At 34.8% G+C, this 14,919-nt stretch overlaps 6 protein-coding genes across 6 annotated transcripts; 3 read left to right on the plus strand and 3 right to left on the minus strand.

Moving 5' to 3' along the window:
• Window positions 1-14: 14 nt before the first annotated feature.
• LOC100183861 lies at window positions 15-2,055 on the plus strand. Its single transcript, XM_002127252.4, has 4 exons — window positions 15-172; window positions 526-615; window positions 1,005-1,156; window positions 1,497-2,055. Exons 1-4 carry the CDS (start codon window positions 142-144, stop codon window positions 1,629-1,631), a joined length of 408 nt encoding a protein of 135 aa, XP_002127288.1. The 5' UTR covers window positions 15-141; the 3' UTR covers window positions 1,632-2,055.
• A 500-nt stretch (window positions 2,056-2,555) lies between these two features.
• Window positions 2,556-4,685, minus strand: LOC778981 (transcription factor protein). Its single transcript, NM_001078534.1, is given in 6 exon segments — window positions 2,556-3,139; window positions 3,404-3,565; window positions 3,833-3,982; window positions 4,065-4,135; window positions 4,314-4,435; window positions 4,573-4,685. Coding segments are annotated over 6 exon segments (792 nt in total). The 5' UTR covers window positions 4,614-4,685; the 3' UTR covers window positions 2,556-2,893.
• Window positions 4,686-5,160: 475 nt separating this feature from the next.
• On the minus strand, window positions 5,161-7,906 carry LOC100186238 (eukaryotic translation initiation factor 4E-1A). Its single transcript, XM_002126951.3, has 6 exons — window positions 7,558-7,906; window positions 7,165-7,260; window positions 6,714-6,891; window positions 6,277-6,416; window positions 5,952-6,006; window positions 5,161-5,723 (listed from the first exon to the last, which is right to left on the minus strand). The coding sequence occupies exons 1-6, from the start codon at window positions 7,728-7,730 to the stop codon at window positions 5,664-5,666; spliced, it is 702 nt and encodes a 233-aa protein (XP_002126987.1). The 5' UTR covers window positions 7,731-7,906; the 3' UTR covers window positions 5,161-5,663.
• A 495-nt stretch (window positions 7,907-8,401) lies between these two features.
• On the plus strand, window positions 8,402-11,175 carry LOC113474797. Its single transcript, XM_026837245.1, has 3 exons — window positions 8,402-8,741; window positions 9,230-9,457; window positions 9,903-11,175. Exons 1-3 carry the CDS (start codon window positions 8,406-8,408, stop codon window positions 10,074-10,076), a joined length of 738 nt encoding a protein of 245 aa, XP_026693046.1. The 5' UTR covers window positions 8,402-8,405; the 3' UTR covers window positions 10,077-11,175.
• On the minus strand, window positions 9,941-14,786 carry LOC100176028 (erlin-1). Its single transcript, XM_002126974.5, has 9 exons — window positions 14,587-14,786; window positions 14,076-14,203; window positions 13,604-13,791; window positions 13,155-13,287; window positions 13,009-13,100; window positions 12,538-12,627; window positions 12,089-12,168; window positions 11,770-11,910; window positions 9,941-11,520 (listed from the first exon to the last, which is right to left on the minus strand). Exons 1-9 carry the CDS (start codon window positions 14,692-14,694, stop codon window positions 11,479-11,481), a joined length of 1,002 nt encoding a protein of 333 aa, XP_002127010.1. The 5' UTR covers window positions 14,695-14,786; the 3' UTR covers window positions 9,941-11,478.
• LOC100187008 lies at window positions 10,131-11,187 on the plus strand. The gene is made up of 4 exons (XM_026837246.1): window positions 10,131-10,282; window positions 10,335-10,411; window positions 10,770-10,884; window positions 10,952-11,187. The coding sequence occupies exons 1-4, from the start codon at window positions 10,163-10,165 to the stop codon at window positions 11,120-11,122; spliced, it is 483 nt and encodes a 160-aa protein (XP_026693047.1). The 5' UTR covers window positions 10,131-10,162; the 3' UTR covers window positions 11,123-11,187.
• Window positions 14,787-14,919: the final 133 nt, after the last annotated feature.

Below are 14,919 nucleotides of genomic sequence, written 5' to 3' on the forward strand. Positions count from 1 at the left end.
TTTGTTAGAAACTTATGACCGTTTATGTTGTGACTTAACTATTGCATTTAGTTCCCCTTAGATATTTATAATAATCTCGACACAACACGCTTTGCGTTTGGTATTACGACCATTATTACACAAGGATATTACTGTATTAAGATGTCGTTTTGTGGAAACAACATCTGCAACGGTAAGAATAGTAACGCGTATATAAACGACAGCACACTTTTTAATGTGTGTATATAGACACAGGCAGTGTTTGTATATTTCTTTATATTGTGTATTGCCACTGCTTGAATATATTATTAACGGGAAATACCGGGTATTATATGTGGCGTATATTAATATACATACATGCTTGTTGAATTGCTTAGATGTAAAAGGTTGTCAGTTACGCAACTCATGTAATAAATTTCGTTTTTTGTTTTAACCTGATAGCAACTGCAGTTTAACTATTTTCCCATGTTTTTAAATTTGTATATTACTGTATGTTTCTTTGCAGTAAGTATACAGTAAAAATAAAGTTATTTTTATAATTCGCAGATATTTATGGTGAGGTATCTTACTGCTGTGGATTCTTGAACGACCAATGTTGTTACAAAAACGAAACCTCAGAGTGGTATTCAATGTGGTGTAAGTTGTTCTGTAGCTGAACTATATTATTTTGATATACTACACGTCTACCTAACATTGTTTGTTAAATGTCATTTGCAGTCAGAGTATAGGCAGAGTAGGCATGGCTAAAATATGTGTTGTTATACACAAACAAAACTTTCAGTAAAGGATTATCATGTGAACAATAGTATGCATGAACTGAACTGGTCTACTTAATGAAATAGATCAATATTAATCTGTAGTTATTCGATAGTTATATCATCATATCAGGTACATTTTGGTGTAGCAACCATGCTTTTTATTCTTTTAAATAAATTTAAACTAATAAATTTATGCTATTATTTTAAATCTACTTTAATTTTAAAGACTGAAAAGACTAATAAAGTTATTATTATCCCCAATCTCAGATATTTGGGTTGGGATCGTTTCCTTCCTCATTCTTCTTTCTCTCTGCTTCCGATGTTGGCGACAGCAACAACAGATCCAGTTGCAGAATACTGTCCTTCGTAACGAAGTTATCGTCACTCAAACAGATAATTATCATCAACCACTTGTCAATGTAAGTTCACCAGCACCAGTGTCGTAGCTGGTAAACATGGGGTGGCGAGTGGCCTGCCTACTCTTGATTTTTGTAACTTCAATCAATACACATTGGTATATTACAACCATTGAGGTGACAGTTGAACAAAGGACTAACCACCTTGCATCCCCCGAATTCATAAAAGTTGGCGCCTACAGTGTAGTGCATTATGCTACCTATTAGGGCCAATATTTTTGTAAAATATTCATCAAACTTAATAAATAAACATTAAGATAACATTGAAAATCTTACTATATAACCGTATATGCTAATTTAGTTAGGAAACTATGGTTTACCTTTAAATAAATCTTTTCCACAGCCGGCAGCTGAGATAGATGCTCCTCCTTCTTATGATCAAGTGCAAAGATCTCCAGCCAATCAGTATCCTTGCTACAACACTGTTACCCAATCACAAGTCACAATTGATCCCCTCCCCCCAAGGTATCAACAATAACATTTATATGACAACCAAAGTGTAAAAAAATCTTACCAATGGTAAATGAAGTGTCTTTAAAAGTTGAATCCTATTTCCCCCAAGTTTTATTTAGTCCCATGGCATAGACACAAAGATATGTTTTTAATAGTAAAAGAGATTAGTGCAATTTCAGAATCCTGTTCATAGTCCTTCTGGTATGATTTCCTTGTTCCTAATATTTATAATTTTATTGCTTGCCTTTATAATATTGTTTTTAAATTGACCTTTTGTGTTGCATTTGTATCTCCAGTTTTTATTCTTATACCGATATTTTATGCATTTATTTTAAATAGGCTAATGATTATGTAATGAAATGTTCATTTCTGGGTGCATCCACTAACCTATACCAGTCCGATTGTTTAACCCATTTATTTAATTGTGATTACACGATACTAAATGTGAATTATGTATTATTGATGTACATTTAATGGAGTGGTGTGAGAATGTGAGTTGTACCTACAAGATTTTAACTTAGTTACCATAGACAGGCTGTCAAAATACAATAACACATCACAGTAGTGGGCATAAGAAGCATACAGCCCACATAATATAACAGGATACTCCATTTACATGTAGGATGTAGCAATTACAACGACCACATTTAATCAGACCACCCTACAACCGTCATTGACGTGTTGTTTTTCTTTGCAGCATATAGTTTTGCATAGTGCACAGGGAGTATACTGTTTCAATTAATACTAAAACATTTTTTTTATTTAAAAAAAACGTTGCATTTGTTGTTTCCTGACTTTAAGTGTGTACAGGATTTTTCAATTAAAAAGGGAGGAAATTTGTAGAAACTTGTTTTCCTTGCAAAGGTGGCTTAACTGTATAAACCACACACTATTGTACTGTTCCACCCACAAGATCAATGTGTTACATGATAATGGACCAGAACACAAATGAAATGCATTAGACTTTATTTACAAATAGGACAAGGCTTGGATCACTTGTTTATGCAAAGAATGTAGTTGGGCAATTTACAAAATTATTAACAAAACACTTAGCTATATGCAATTCAACAATATCTATCAAATGTTGTGGTACCATAGGCGTAACACCAGGGGTGCCTGTGTGGGGTGTCACAGCAACTTTTAAAATAAGGGTGTTATATGTTCCAGCACCCTGACAGTAACTTTACCCTGCTGCCAGGTGACAGGATACACAACGCATATAGATGATAAATGGAGTTTCACATGAACTTAAAAAAGTTTATCACAAACTCATGATCAATTGACTCACTAGACATTTTTTGGGATTGTTTCCTCTTCTTCCTGGATGTCCCACTTCCTCATCTTATCCACAGTGGATGACAACATTCGCTCCAAGGACTCTTTCGAAGCTCTCAATCGCTCCTTCCTCCTTAACTTAGTTTGCTCCACTTTAGGAAGAAGATAAATTTTATCCTCTTCTTTGACACGAGCAATAAATTCCTGCATCTCATTGTGATGTCGTACTTTATCCTTATCAGCCATTGCTTGAAAAACCTAAAACAAATTTCTAATCTTGGTTGAAGTTTACACAAATTAAAAACAACAAAGCCAATATTACACGATTTATATTAAAGTGTTAAACAATACTATTTTTCATTTTTAATCAACTGAAGCAGGAAGCAGCGCTTCACTTGCAGAAAATTCAAAACTGGCATTAGCCTATTGTTGCTTATTCCTATATGCATTTGTTTCATAAAATCTCAATTGTAGAAAGGTTATACACCAATAAACACCATATACCCAATAACATGACATTACCTCTTTGCTTTCCAAAGACAGAGCATTCCATTCATGAGCACATTTTTGTACAGCGGCTGAAAAGTCACTTTTGTCTTTTAAAGGGACAGATTTAAGTTTATTGATCATGAAGAACGTGTAAGCACTTCGAGCTCGCTTTGGTTCTCCTAACCTAAGCTTCATCTGGGAAAAATAGATATAATTTACATTCCCATTTGGTCTAAGACTTCTATAGCTTATCTCTTAAAAAGATTGAGATAAATGGTATCTTTTAGAAAGGGTAAAAATAACTCAAGGAAATAATTTATAAACATGAAACACCCAAATACCATAAAACATCTAAAAAGCATAATTGGTAACATAATGGAGCTAGATAATGGATAAGCTTACAAATTCACAGGAAAACTGCTTGGCAACTTTTTAACCCAATGTATAAAAGATACTATAAACCTGTTTTTCTCTTTTTTTCTCTTTTTCCTCTCGTTTGGTCATACGATCAATTTTTAAATCATGAATTTCAAGATCTGACAGTTGGTTCAAATACTCTTGATATCTTTCATGGAATGTAGAAAATGAAGCTTTCATCTCATCAACATAAGGCTGCATAGATTATTTATATTATTTAAATATATAAGAGATACCGTGCATATTAAATAAAGCCATTAAAGTAAAATAGTAAGACCTGCTTTTCATTTTCATCCATTTGTTTCCATTCTTCTGCTGCAACCTTCGTCACTTCATAGACACGAAGACCTGGGAAATAAGGTTTAAAATTTAGGTTAAAATGCCTGCACAAGAAAAAAAAAGTTATACTAATGCTCTTATTTATTGAGACCTAAATGAGTGCTTCAACTCAATGTAAATTATATGTTTAAATTTAACACTGATTTTAAATAATAAAATATCAGATTTATAAACCACAAATTCAAACCTGCATATTGAGGTTGTTTTCTTTTCTCCCCAAGGAACAGAAAGAAACTTGTCAATGGTCGCTTTGGACGATTTTGTATTGAATAGAATGAAACTGGATGGCTGCACACTTTGGAGGTGTATCTGTTTATAAAATACGTACATGCAAATATGCAATGCATTAAATATTACCAATAAAACAATTTATGTAAGTAACATAAATACAAGTTACTAAGTCGTAATTGGTAATAAATGTAGGGAAAATAAAACATATTACTTACAAAAGACACGCGGGGCGAACAGCAACCGGCAGAATCGACATTTTTAATGGTATGAATCTGTATCGAAAGTATGTAACGTTTTTTAAATTTTGCTGCAGCTGCTAAAGGGAAATTCCCTCTACTACTTTGAGAATGGTTGCGCCTCTGCTGGACATGTATATAGAACTGGCATAAGTTTCTTTCTATATATATATATGTCTGAGTAAACCAGAGTCCGTATATAAACATGTTTATATATCCGTTATATACGGAACCTGCAGTAAACTATATCGTGTACTGAAAAGGGGTCACGTTTTTCGTTATTGCTACCAATGTTAGCATAGGTGTCCATTGGCAAGAAACAACAGTAATTGCTCCAACCCGCTAATACCATATGGGTTGTCTAAATTCTCACCTACCCACAAGGAAAAATCTTTAAACTATTGACCTACAAAGTTACCTTGTAAGCGGAAAGGAGCTGTATGGAACACAACACCCATACTATTTGAATGTCGTTGCCCTTCCAAGCAAGGATTAAACAAGGTACATAAATACACTAATCTATCTCAACAAAATTGTAGTCGTACACCACTATAAATCAAACACATCAATTTTAAACACAACGAAATATATTACACAGAACAAAAATTCTCTAAACACACTGAAGTTCATTCCTTTGATAAGGCTGCCATCTCCCAGGGCATTCTTGTCAGGTTAATTTAGCCAGAATAACTAGCTCAATTATAGAAACCCAACCTTGTAACAATTATCTAAAACAAAGCAGCGCGAAATAAAAGTTCGCAATATGTCCCATAGTCAAGAAGTTGACAAATTTGAAACATCAGTGGTCACCAACTAACCAAAAATGCGAAAATTAAAATTTTGAATTAATTCACCAAATACACCAACAAAATTCGGGTACACTGTACAGGGTGAAATTTACATGGTTGGTTTCCCACAGTTACTGAAATGAGAGGAAAAAATCCAAGGTAACCTTAGCCAGCTGAACGATACAAATTAACAATTTCATAAACGTGATAAAGTTTGGGAATCCCAACAACTCATGGCGGGATGGAATGCCATGGTAAAGTCAGTTTGTTGCCATGGAAACATCATACAGACCAGAGCGTTTTAACCGTCGATCCAGATTTACTCATTGTATCTTCATGGGCCTAAAATAACAAGTTTTGAAAACATAATATGTTTTACAATATATATTTATTTAACTTAATTATATTCTTTACTTTATATGTTTTCCTTTGTATGTAAATCATAATGTAACATGCCTGTTTATATATGTAAAAGTTCTTTGTTGCCGTATTCCAAAAGATAATTTAAGTTTATTTTATACTATGATTAAAACTAAACCATATATCCATAGCATTTCATATTTAATTTACCTGGAAACCTAGAACTGCTTTCTTCGGAAGTCCAAGTCTAGTTTTGCAAATTTGTCTGTTGAGGTGAAGAGTTAAAATAGGAAATAGGCAATTTATCGAAGGGTTTTCCAAATTTTAAGCACAGAAAAACAAAAAATCCCAATAAACTTTCAGGCATGGCAACTTAGAGGGATACGGTGTATAAGAAACATAAAAGACGCACAGGGTGCCTGAATGTTATATTATTTAAAGTTTACCCACTACAAAAGCAAATAAGTGCTAGGGGAAATGTGCCAAATCTGGCCTTAATTCTGACCCATTTAGAATAGAAATTCATCCAACTTACCCAATATTCATAATTCCTTCGCGATGTTTATAATCTGAAGTCCAGATTGCTACTTTATCACCTTTATGCCGAACCTGTACAACTCCACCATTCACGTAATCTGAATCCTCTCCAAATCCCTCCCCAATCAAACACAAAAGCTGCATGGATGAGTGTACACATAAATTAGCTAGCAGCATAATAAAAACATATACACACCAAATTGAAGACATCAAACAAAAGAAAACAGCAATTGCAATATCTAGTTTCAAAACTTATTAAAAGATGTTTACCCTTACATTATCATAATCTAACCACTACTATATATTCCGAATCAGAAACCTCAAATATTTTCTTATCATTAAAATCAATAAACATCATAGAAAAACAAGAACTAAATATATTTTCATATACACAGAACATACATACATTATACATAATACTTTACTTATACTCACAATTTCAAGCCAAACTTTATCAAGTTCATTAACACGTTGTTGTTTGCTCATTTGTAGCATCCATTTGCCTCCTTTTTTGTTCGCCTTGTCCTCCCACATCGGTTGAATTCCATCCTTAAAAAGATTATAATCGCAACCGCTCTGAAGTTTGCTTGATAGCTGGATGTGGTTGTACAACCTGTGAATATAGCCATCACATTAGGAATTAAAAGATAATGGATCAGTACACACTACACAGGATATGAATACCATTACATTGCATGGATAAGTTCTGAACAAAGTAGGCTACCTAAAGGACCAGTTAAAGTTTTTAAATTGGTAATAGCAATTTATGACACTCCAGTTTAACTAATTTTTTAAAAGGGAATGTCTGTTACTGGTCACTGAAAACATAAAAATGACCTGCACGGTACTTAATATTTATTGGGAATTTAAAGTTTAGATTACTTACGCCCAAAAATCTTCCACTGTATCAAACTTTGTCACAAGGCGAAGATTGTCTTCCCATTTCTTCTGTCGATCATTTTTGAAAAACCACAAGGCCCATCTGTGCATATTGATTAATGTTACAGTGACTTAGACCCGGGCAATATGTGATCTGGACAAATTCTGTGTTTGCATAAACTGACACTTTTTTACAGGGGTATCCCATATACCATAGTAAAGTTGTCTTGACAACGGTATATGTAATTATATGCCACATGAATCTAAACCACCATATTCATGATTAAAAGTTCTACAAACAAATGTTAAAACTTTTCATAAATTATTCCTAATCAACGTAAGTTTCACTGAACACAGTTTAAGAAAACACCAGTAATATCCGCTAGTAAACAAAGCTTACTTATTTTGTAGTGGATGCTTGATGCAATCTTCTGGATCTCCCATGGGTTTCTCTTCTATTACATCTTCTTTCAAGGATACAGTCTTCACTTCTTTTTCCTCCTGGCTCTCCTTGGACTTGGGACGAGCTCCAGGATCGAGAGAAACTTTCACAGATTTGTCCGACTCGGACATTTCAATATTTTGATTCAAATCCAGGGTGAAGATTGCAGAGAAAAATTTATATGTTTTTTCTTTGTGTAGACTACAGTTAACAATACAAAAAGTTAAATATTTATGTGATTTTTTTTATCTTATTTGTAAAGTTGTCACTTTCTATAGAAGTGGTGTATCTGCAAGAAAAATGAGTTTGACTGTAAACTTATTTATTCAGCTTTTTACATTTATGTTAAAGTTGCCCCAAATAAATACAATGTTAAATTAACATGACTGTTTGATTTAACAAATAAACGAAAGTTAAACGTTCTACCTTACTTTTACACAATCGCTAACACGTTGTCATAACAGACAAGACACTTCACTTTAAAATGTTTTATCCTTCCTTTTTTCTTTTATTTTTATTACCTCATCACTGTAACCCCAATGTTCATAATATAAAATATACCTTTTACACAGTATACACATAGCCTAGTAACTAACTTTTAAAGTTAAATACGAATGTGAAATTTGTAGTGGGCGAGATTCAAGTATCACTCGTGCGTAATCAGTCACGTGACCCGGCAGGCAACTTACGTGTTTTGTGGATAAGTGACGTCATGTTCAAGGGGCGTGACGTAATACGATATAAATTCGCGTATTCTTGAATTGAAAACCCGTTAAAACATGTGATTTGACTGTATTGTTAAAAAAATGAGCATGGGTAGATTGTGCTGTCACAGGGGGAATTTGACGTCACATTTGAACGGCATATTACTTGTTGTTGAGCAAAAAAAAACTTCAATAGTTTGCATTATGGCATCTTTAGGAGTGTGCCCACCTTCTACCAATTGGTGCAGCCCGTTGGCGATTGGGTACAGCGCTGACGTAGTACCATGGATGACGTCACATAGTCAGAACTACGCAAACCCTTGCGCTGGATCTAGTCTTTCCAAAATTCACACCTTTACTCGGCAACTACGTGTGGTGGTTCTTGGCCTCAGAGAAAAACTCGATGAGGTTAACGAAGAAATTAAGTCGCTTTCAAAGGTAAACACATATTAGAAAACTGCTGTATTCCTTTGAAGAAAATTCAATCTATAGTTTTACACGACTGCCTCAAACTTGACGTTGGGGCTTACAGAAATTTTATTCAAAATGATTAAGTATTGTTATTGGCGTAAGTAGAAGTTCTTACCAATAGGGAAATCGCGAGCTAAGGCATAAAGTTCGCAGTAACGAAAAATATACGTATCACGGTATCATACGATTTTATATTTTGTTGGCGCAACCAGAAAATGTAAAAGATTTTACGTGTATTTGACTGCAATAACGAACGTCGTAAACGAAGAAACCACAGCCGCTAGGCCACAGTATAGAAGTGAATATGCAAATGAGGCCCTGGTATAGGGCTTCGTAAACCACGTATACGAATATTTATCACATTCGATCAATTGGTCTGTAATAATATTGTCGTGATATCACGCTGCTGTTAAAAAAAAAAACGGTAAAATGTATAACATAAAGTTTTTTTCCAGATCAAAGAAGGCATGGCGAGAAGTTTGGATCAACTCAACTTTGAGCTTAGCACGAATAAATCTGAAGTCACAATTAAGCGGCCACGGTTTATTAAGAATCGGTCACGTGATGCCAAAGTAGACCTATGGGAGCGGGGTAGCGACACCGTGCGGATGAATAGGAGGCAGATACAAGTTGCACTGAGTAATTTGCGCAAACAATACACGAATGTTAAAGAACAACTGCAGGTTTGAGACAGACTGTAAATAAAGACATTGATTAATTACTATCCGCACAAATTTCCCGATTCCTAGAGGTATGTGAAATAAGGCACCCGCGTTAAATCGATTGTCGTTGCTCTGCAATGCGAGGATATTTAATTTTCAAGAATTCAATTGAATGAATGAAATTAAGGAAAAAATGAAACTTACACACAAAGATAGTAGGGTGAGAAGAGGTGGGACACCTTTTCATGCTATTTACTCGTCCAATTTATTAGTAAACAAAGAACTTTTAAAGAATTATATAATCGTATCCTCACGACTCCACTAGACCATTGGTAACTTTTAAAAACACTATCAGGATATTTAGACATTGCGTGCTAAAGGTGTCCCGTCTTTTCCCGCCCGACTTTATAAACTTAAAATACACCATAATACTCTTTTTTGTCCTTTTACTCCAACTTATTTCTAGGAGTTATCCAGAATACGAAACCAAATCCTAGTCACGACTGGCGAACGCACACGAGTTCTCGATTTATTTCCTGACGTCATAGCGGCTTCAACACGTCACAAACACGACAAACAATATGAAGAAAGAACCAGAAGTCACGTGAGTAAAACAGAACAAACAAGTTGTCAAATTTAAGACAAATGACACGATATACATAAGTGACAAAATAATGGTCGGTGACGTCACTAAAAACATGACGTCATGATACTTTGCAGCAAGTCATGTTTCAGTATGCAAGCAACAAGCCAGGATTAAACGGTAGCCGCACGAGTGCGCCGTCTAACGGTAGACAAAAGACGCCAAAGATCGGCAGCAAGCTGAAACCAGCAAAGAGCGAGATGGTGAGAATACCATGGTGGTTGAGCCATATTTAAAACAATTTATTATCTGCAGGACGCAAGTCTGAATTCAAAAATGAGAACAAACACAAGAGCAAAGTCAGCAGGGCCTATCAAACACAAAGAGCCAACGTAAGGGTGAAATTTAAGTCTTTAAAAAATATGGATATTTTTTAGGAGTATAATACATTAGGTAGGTGTGCAGTAAGCTAGTGCAAATACAAATTTGAAGTTTTAAAACACCACATTTGAAATTGTTCGAGCAAACACTCTTTTGACTTTCAGTATTTGCGCTGTTGTGTGGTGTTCTTGATAAAGACAACCTGTATTGGAAGTCAAAACACCGATACACTAATAGAAGACTTAAAAAACAAATGTAATATGCCTGGCAGAAACAGTTTTTAGTTTAAAAAAGGTCGTAGCTGTTCAGTAACATTTGTAGAATATTCGGTACGTAACAACATGTTTTAATTTTGAATTTGTTTGACAGGAAGCAGGCCTGGACGGAAAATAGTACCGACAAATGCATGTGTGACTTCGCCACTAGTGGTATGCCGCCTGCCATGACAACTGAGTGTCATCGTGCCATGACATCTGTTAACGAGGTATGCGGTAGTGGGCACACGCCCATTCTACAGAAGTGTTTGAGGGTTCTATGCAGTTTTATTGCAGGTCCGAAAAACCTCGCGGGCGCTTCGAAGACGTATCCTGCAGGTGGTAGAAGAGAGCTTTTTGGTTGAGCCGATGGCGGCGCCACCGAGTGAGCCACATCACCATGGTCGATATTACGGGGTGGCGTGTGGGGGAAGGTCTCCCCACAAGAGGGCAATGTTTATACACTGAGTCGTGACATAGAGATCATATTTTTTTGGTTAAAATTAAAAAGGGATTATGATATCTCTACAATGGTTTTGTCGTATTAATTTTGCATAGAATCAAATTGCACCCATTGGAGAGAGTAGGCTATAATAATTAGGTGGCTAAAGGTTCAGGCATCAATAAAATTCCACATGTATGTCCGCATGTGTAAAGCCTGCTACAAAATCTGTAAAAATACAACAGACCGAGTGGAGGAGCAGAAAATTACAAAAAAAGCAAATTGTTAAAAAAGTTTTTTGCAGCGAGAACACAAATATGATAATCTCATCTGTTATGGATTGTTCAATTATAGGCGGTGGTAATGTGAAGATAACCATGGTTTAATCCATATTGGTATTTTCTTGTTTGTATTCTTCTGCAACCTAAAAATATATTTTTTTACAAAAATGTTTAACTAGGAAAGTTTGCAAAAAAGGAAATTTTACTGCTTTAAACAACTAATTTGTTTTGGCAGTTTACAAAATTAAAAAAAAATATTTGACAAAACAATAACACAAACATAGAACCTACCAATGCTCCTTGCTCCTGCAACTTAAACTTCCAACTAGCATTTTTATTAATCTTCAAACACACATATTGTAGATGCAGCACTGGCAAGATCAAAAACTTACCACTTCGGCTTTTGGTTTGACTGTCATTGGACTGAAACTGTCCATTAACATTTGCGGAATATTTGGCCCGTAATAAACTTTGGAAGTTTGAGCTAAAGCTTCAATTCTCCTTAATTCCAGGAACTCAGGTGTCAGTTTAAGCTGTGGATGTTTAAATAAGAGTTTAGCTATGGCACAAACATAGAGGTAGGAGAGATAACATGAATTATGCAAAAGTTGCCATTTATGAAAACCAAGCATATAGGTACAGCTTGAAATCTAAAATAATATTCTCTATAGAAATCCTATAGGTTAGGAAAATAAGGTAAAACAAACAAACCGAATTAGCTTCTGCCTCTTTCAAAGCTTGGTAACATTGAGCATCAGTTCGTGCTTTCATTCTTGCCAAGTGAGATTGATCTGTTAAAGATAAATGGTAATAAAATGTTATGATTTGTGCTAATCTTTAAAACTTATTTCATGCATTTACTTTTCCTGACTAACTACATACTTAATGACTGAGCTAAGTAACCTACTACATGGTTGCCTGGTAATGTTTCTGTCTTATTAAACAGAAAATTAAATGTCATTTATCTTATTTAAGTGTTAATAAGAGCTTATCAAATGTAGATTTTATGAAGGTATACAGTATCTTCTATATATTTAAAGGTATACAGTATCTTCTATATACAAAGGTATACAGTATCTTCTATATATAAAGGTATACAGTATCTTCTGTATAAAGGTATACAGTAAAACATACCAGACAGTATAAGAGTAGAAACTCACCCTCAATCTCAGACATTCTACGTTGGGTTTCTTTCTCCATAATCTTCTGATCATATTGAATACGAGCCACTTGCGCCACTTTCTCAGCCTCTGTGATAGATAAAAGGTATTGTTATCTAATAATTCAATCTATGATAACCATACGCATCAAACTTGGTGGCAGGCCTACCCTGGACCCCTTGTGCTGTTTTAACGATTAAACCAAATCTTTGGTGACTTTGACAAAATGTTACTCTAATAGTCGTCAAAAACAGAGAAAACGTCATTAAATAATGGGGTGAATGAATAAACTTCTGCTTGTTTGTACCAAGACAGCTGACATCAGGGTAAAAGCAGAGTTTTATCTAGGGGTAAAAGAGAGGTGCTAAAACAAATGTCACCCCTGTTTCAAAAGTTGAAGTGACTCAGACAACCCTAATGTTACCGCGAAAAACTGACCAATTTGAATGATTATTCATACAACAAACTGACCAATCACAGCCTTCTTTCGCTCAGTCTCTGCTTCCTTCTCAATAACTTTTTGTTTCTCATTGACAATTAACAATTTTGTTTTTTCAGACTCCCTAAAAACAAAAGAAAAATAAAATCATCATAAATTAAAAGAAAAATAAATTTACATGAGCTCGTAATTTTTTCTGATCATTTCTGGGATTTTTGGCTTTGTCACTCGGACAGCTTGCACATATAATCCTGGTGCCATCTCTGTGAGGTCAACTTGCAAAGCTTTCTTTAAGTTTTCATCAATCCGATCTGAAACAGAATGCATGTGGAATGTAAATTGTTGCATCTCAACAAAACCGCATTGAAAACATTTCCTGTTTTATAACAGAGGGATAGGCAGAGGCTCACATAATTAAAGATTTAATTTAAATACATTAGCACAACTACAGAGACACTTTATTCAGACATAGGTTCCACAAAGAATCCATTATGCAAATTTTTATAATGATAATTGGTATCCAGGACAAAAGGCTTGGTAAACAATGGGTTTTCCACCTTTGTCAGAATTACACTATGTTTTTATACCAGATAAGCTGCTAAAAGATTGTTCACATGTAGAACTCACCAAATTTAGCAATATATACTTCTTGTAAAGAATGCACAGAACAGAATTGATTCAATTCATGGTGAACTTTGTTAAAGATTAGAGCACGGTCGTAATCAGCTGTATAGTTACGAACTATCTCATACACCGCAGCCGGTGACAATATGTTAACAACCTCTATCTGATCAAAGTATATCATCACACCACCACTGCAATTTAAATTTTTAAAATCAAACTTATAGCGGAATATTTTATGCTGTATTTTGGGTAATGGGCCAATCCTGGCCTAAATCCTAGGACCCATGAAAAGTTGCAGGACCTCAGCCACATCCAGCACAAGCAGGCAGCCATTTATATACTATAACAAAATGATGAACAATACACAACTCAATGCACAAATGAGAAGTACTAGCTGTTAAAGAAATGACAGATTAAGNCCAGGGTTGGATCATTACCCCAATCTGAACATATTAATAATACATAGAATTGTCACCTTGTCCCACAAGGTACATTCTTCACTTTATCAGTTTGCAAAGTTGTCTGGACAGATCGGAAGGTTGTGATGAATGGAAACATGACATGATATCCAGGTCCCGATGTGGTTTGCAGTAGTGCTCCTCCCTGATTAATATATTGATTGTTTTGGGGTCAATATTCGAAGGATTATGGCGCGCCAGTAGCAGTTGTGGCACCACATGGTCTGCTATATGCTTATGAATAATTCAACAGTTTATTTTCGTACATGCACAAAGGATGTGGTGTTTTTTTATTAAGATATTAAACATTACCCCATTTATGTGGTTTACTGAGAGAAATTAAGTTACAATTTATAAATAAGTAGCATATTTTATAAGGTTTTTTATAAAATCCACCAGAAAACCATAACACAATTTTTGAAATAATTCACAAAATGGGTTGAACATTTTTTTGTTGCAATCCAACAAGGAACAAACAGACAATAAATGTTTATTGTTACATAATCATACATACAAAAAATGTCTTACCCTGTAGTAAACTGCTACATGTCCTTCGTCCACTTTATGCAAAGAAAAGTTGATTAAAATGGCGAAGGCAGCGACAGAAACGGCAAGAACAATCAAACTATTCGCCATCTTTAAATTTCCACGTATAGTTTTACCCTCTAAAGTCCACTACTTTTGTACTTAAACCTGTAACTAATACAAACTGTCACATTTCCTGTAGTTATACATTTTTTGTACACGTGTCCATAAAACACGTGCAAATGAGTAAGGAATTAGGTTTAATTGCAACACGATCGTGAAACTTCAGCGCGAACAGATCTACAACCTGCTCCAGTGAATTCTTCTAGTGAATGA

The sequence above is a fragment of the Ciona intestinalis genome, chromosome 12, assembly GCF_000224145.3.
Source record: "Ciona intestinalis chromosome 12, KH, whole genome shotgun sequence".
Lineage (NCBI taxonomy): Eukaryota > Metazoa > Chordata > Ascidiacea > Phlebobranchia > Cionidae > Ciona > Ciona intestinalis.

What these genes read in the sequence shown, in the direction of transcription:
- LOC100176028 (XM_002126974.5), bottom strand. Translation starts at nt 14,694, where the DNA reads ATGGCGAATAGTTTGATTGTTCTTGCCGTTTCTGTCGCTGCCTTCGCC. An exon ending in AGTATATATTGCTAAATTTG is followed by an intron (nt 13,288 to 13,603) that starts GTGAGTTCTACA and finishes ATTCTGTTTCAG; the next exon opens with ATCGGATTGATGAAAACTTA. An exon ending in TAGAATGTCTGAGATTGAGG is followed by an intron (nt 12,169 to 12,537) that starts GTGAGTTTCTAC and finishes TATCTTTAACAG; the next exon opens with ATCAATCTCACTTGGCAAGA.
- LOC100187008 (XM_026837246.1), top strand. Translation starts at nt 10,163, where the DNA reads ATGTTTCAGTATGCAAGCAACAAGCCAGGATTAAACGGTAGCCGCACG. An exon ending in AACCAGCAAAGAGCGAGATG is followed by an intron (nt 10,283 to 10,334) that starts GTGAGAATACCA and finishes TATTATCTGCAG; the next exon opens with GACGCAAGTCTGAATTCAAA. An exon ending in CCATGACATCTGTTAACGAG is followed by an intron (nt 10,885 to 10,951) that starts GTATGCGGTAGT and finishes GTTTTATTGCAG; the next exon opens with GTCCGAAAAACCTCGCGGGC.
- LOC100183861 (XM_002127252.4), top strand. Translation starts at nt 142, where the DNA reads ATGTCGTTTTGTGGAAACAACATCTGCAACG. An exon ending in TGGAAACAACATCTGCAACG is followed by an intron (nt 173 to 525) that starts GTAAGAATAGTA and finishes TATAATTCGCAG; the next exon opens with ATATTTATGGTGAGGTATCT. An exon ending in ATCATCAACCACTTGTCAAT is followed by an intron (nt 1,157 to 1,496) that starts GTAAGTTCACCA and finishes TCTTTTCCACAG; the next exon opens with CCGGCAGCTGAGATAGATGC.
- LOC113474797 (XM_026837245.1), top strand. Translation starts at nt 8,406, where the DNA reads ATGAGCATGGGTAGATTGTGCTGTCACAGGGGGAATTTGACGTCACAT. An exon ending in AAATTAAGTCGCTTTCAAAG is followed by an intron (nt 8,742 to 9,229) that starts GTAAACACATAT and finishes GTTTTTTTCCAG; the next exon opens with ATCAAAGAAGGCATGGCGAG. An exon ending in ATGTTAAAGAACAACTGCAG is followed by an intron (nt 9,458 to 9,902) that starts GTTTGAGACAGA and finishes ACTTATTTCTAG; the next exon opens with GAGTTATCCAGAATACGAAA.
- LOC100186238 (XM_002126951.3), bottom strand. Translation starts at nt 7,730, where the DNA reads ATGTCCGAGTCGGACAAATCTGTGAAAGTTTCTCTCGATCCTGGAGCT. An exon ending in AAGCATCCACTACAAAATAA is followed by an intron (nt 7,261 to 7,557) that starts GTAAGCTTTGTT and finishes CAATATGCACAG; the next exon opens with ATGGGCCTTGTGGTTTTTCA. An exon ending in ATAAAGTTTGGCTTGAAATT is followed by an intron (nt 6,417 to 6,713) that starts GTGAGTATAAGT and finishes TCATCCATGCAG; the next exon opens with CTTTTGTGTTTGATTGGGGA.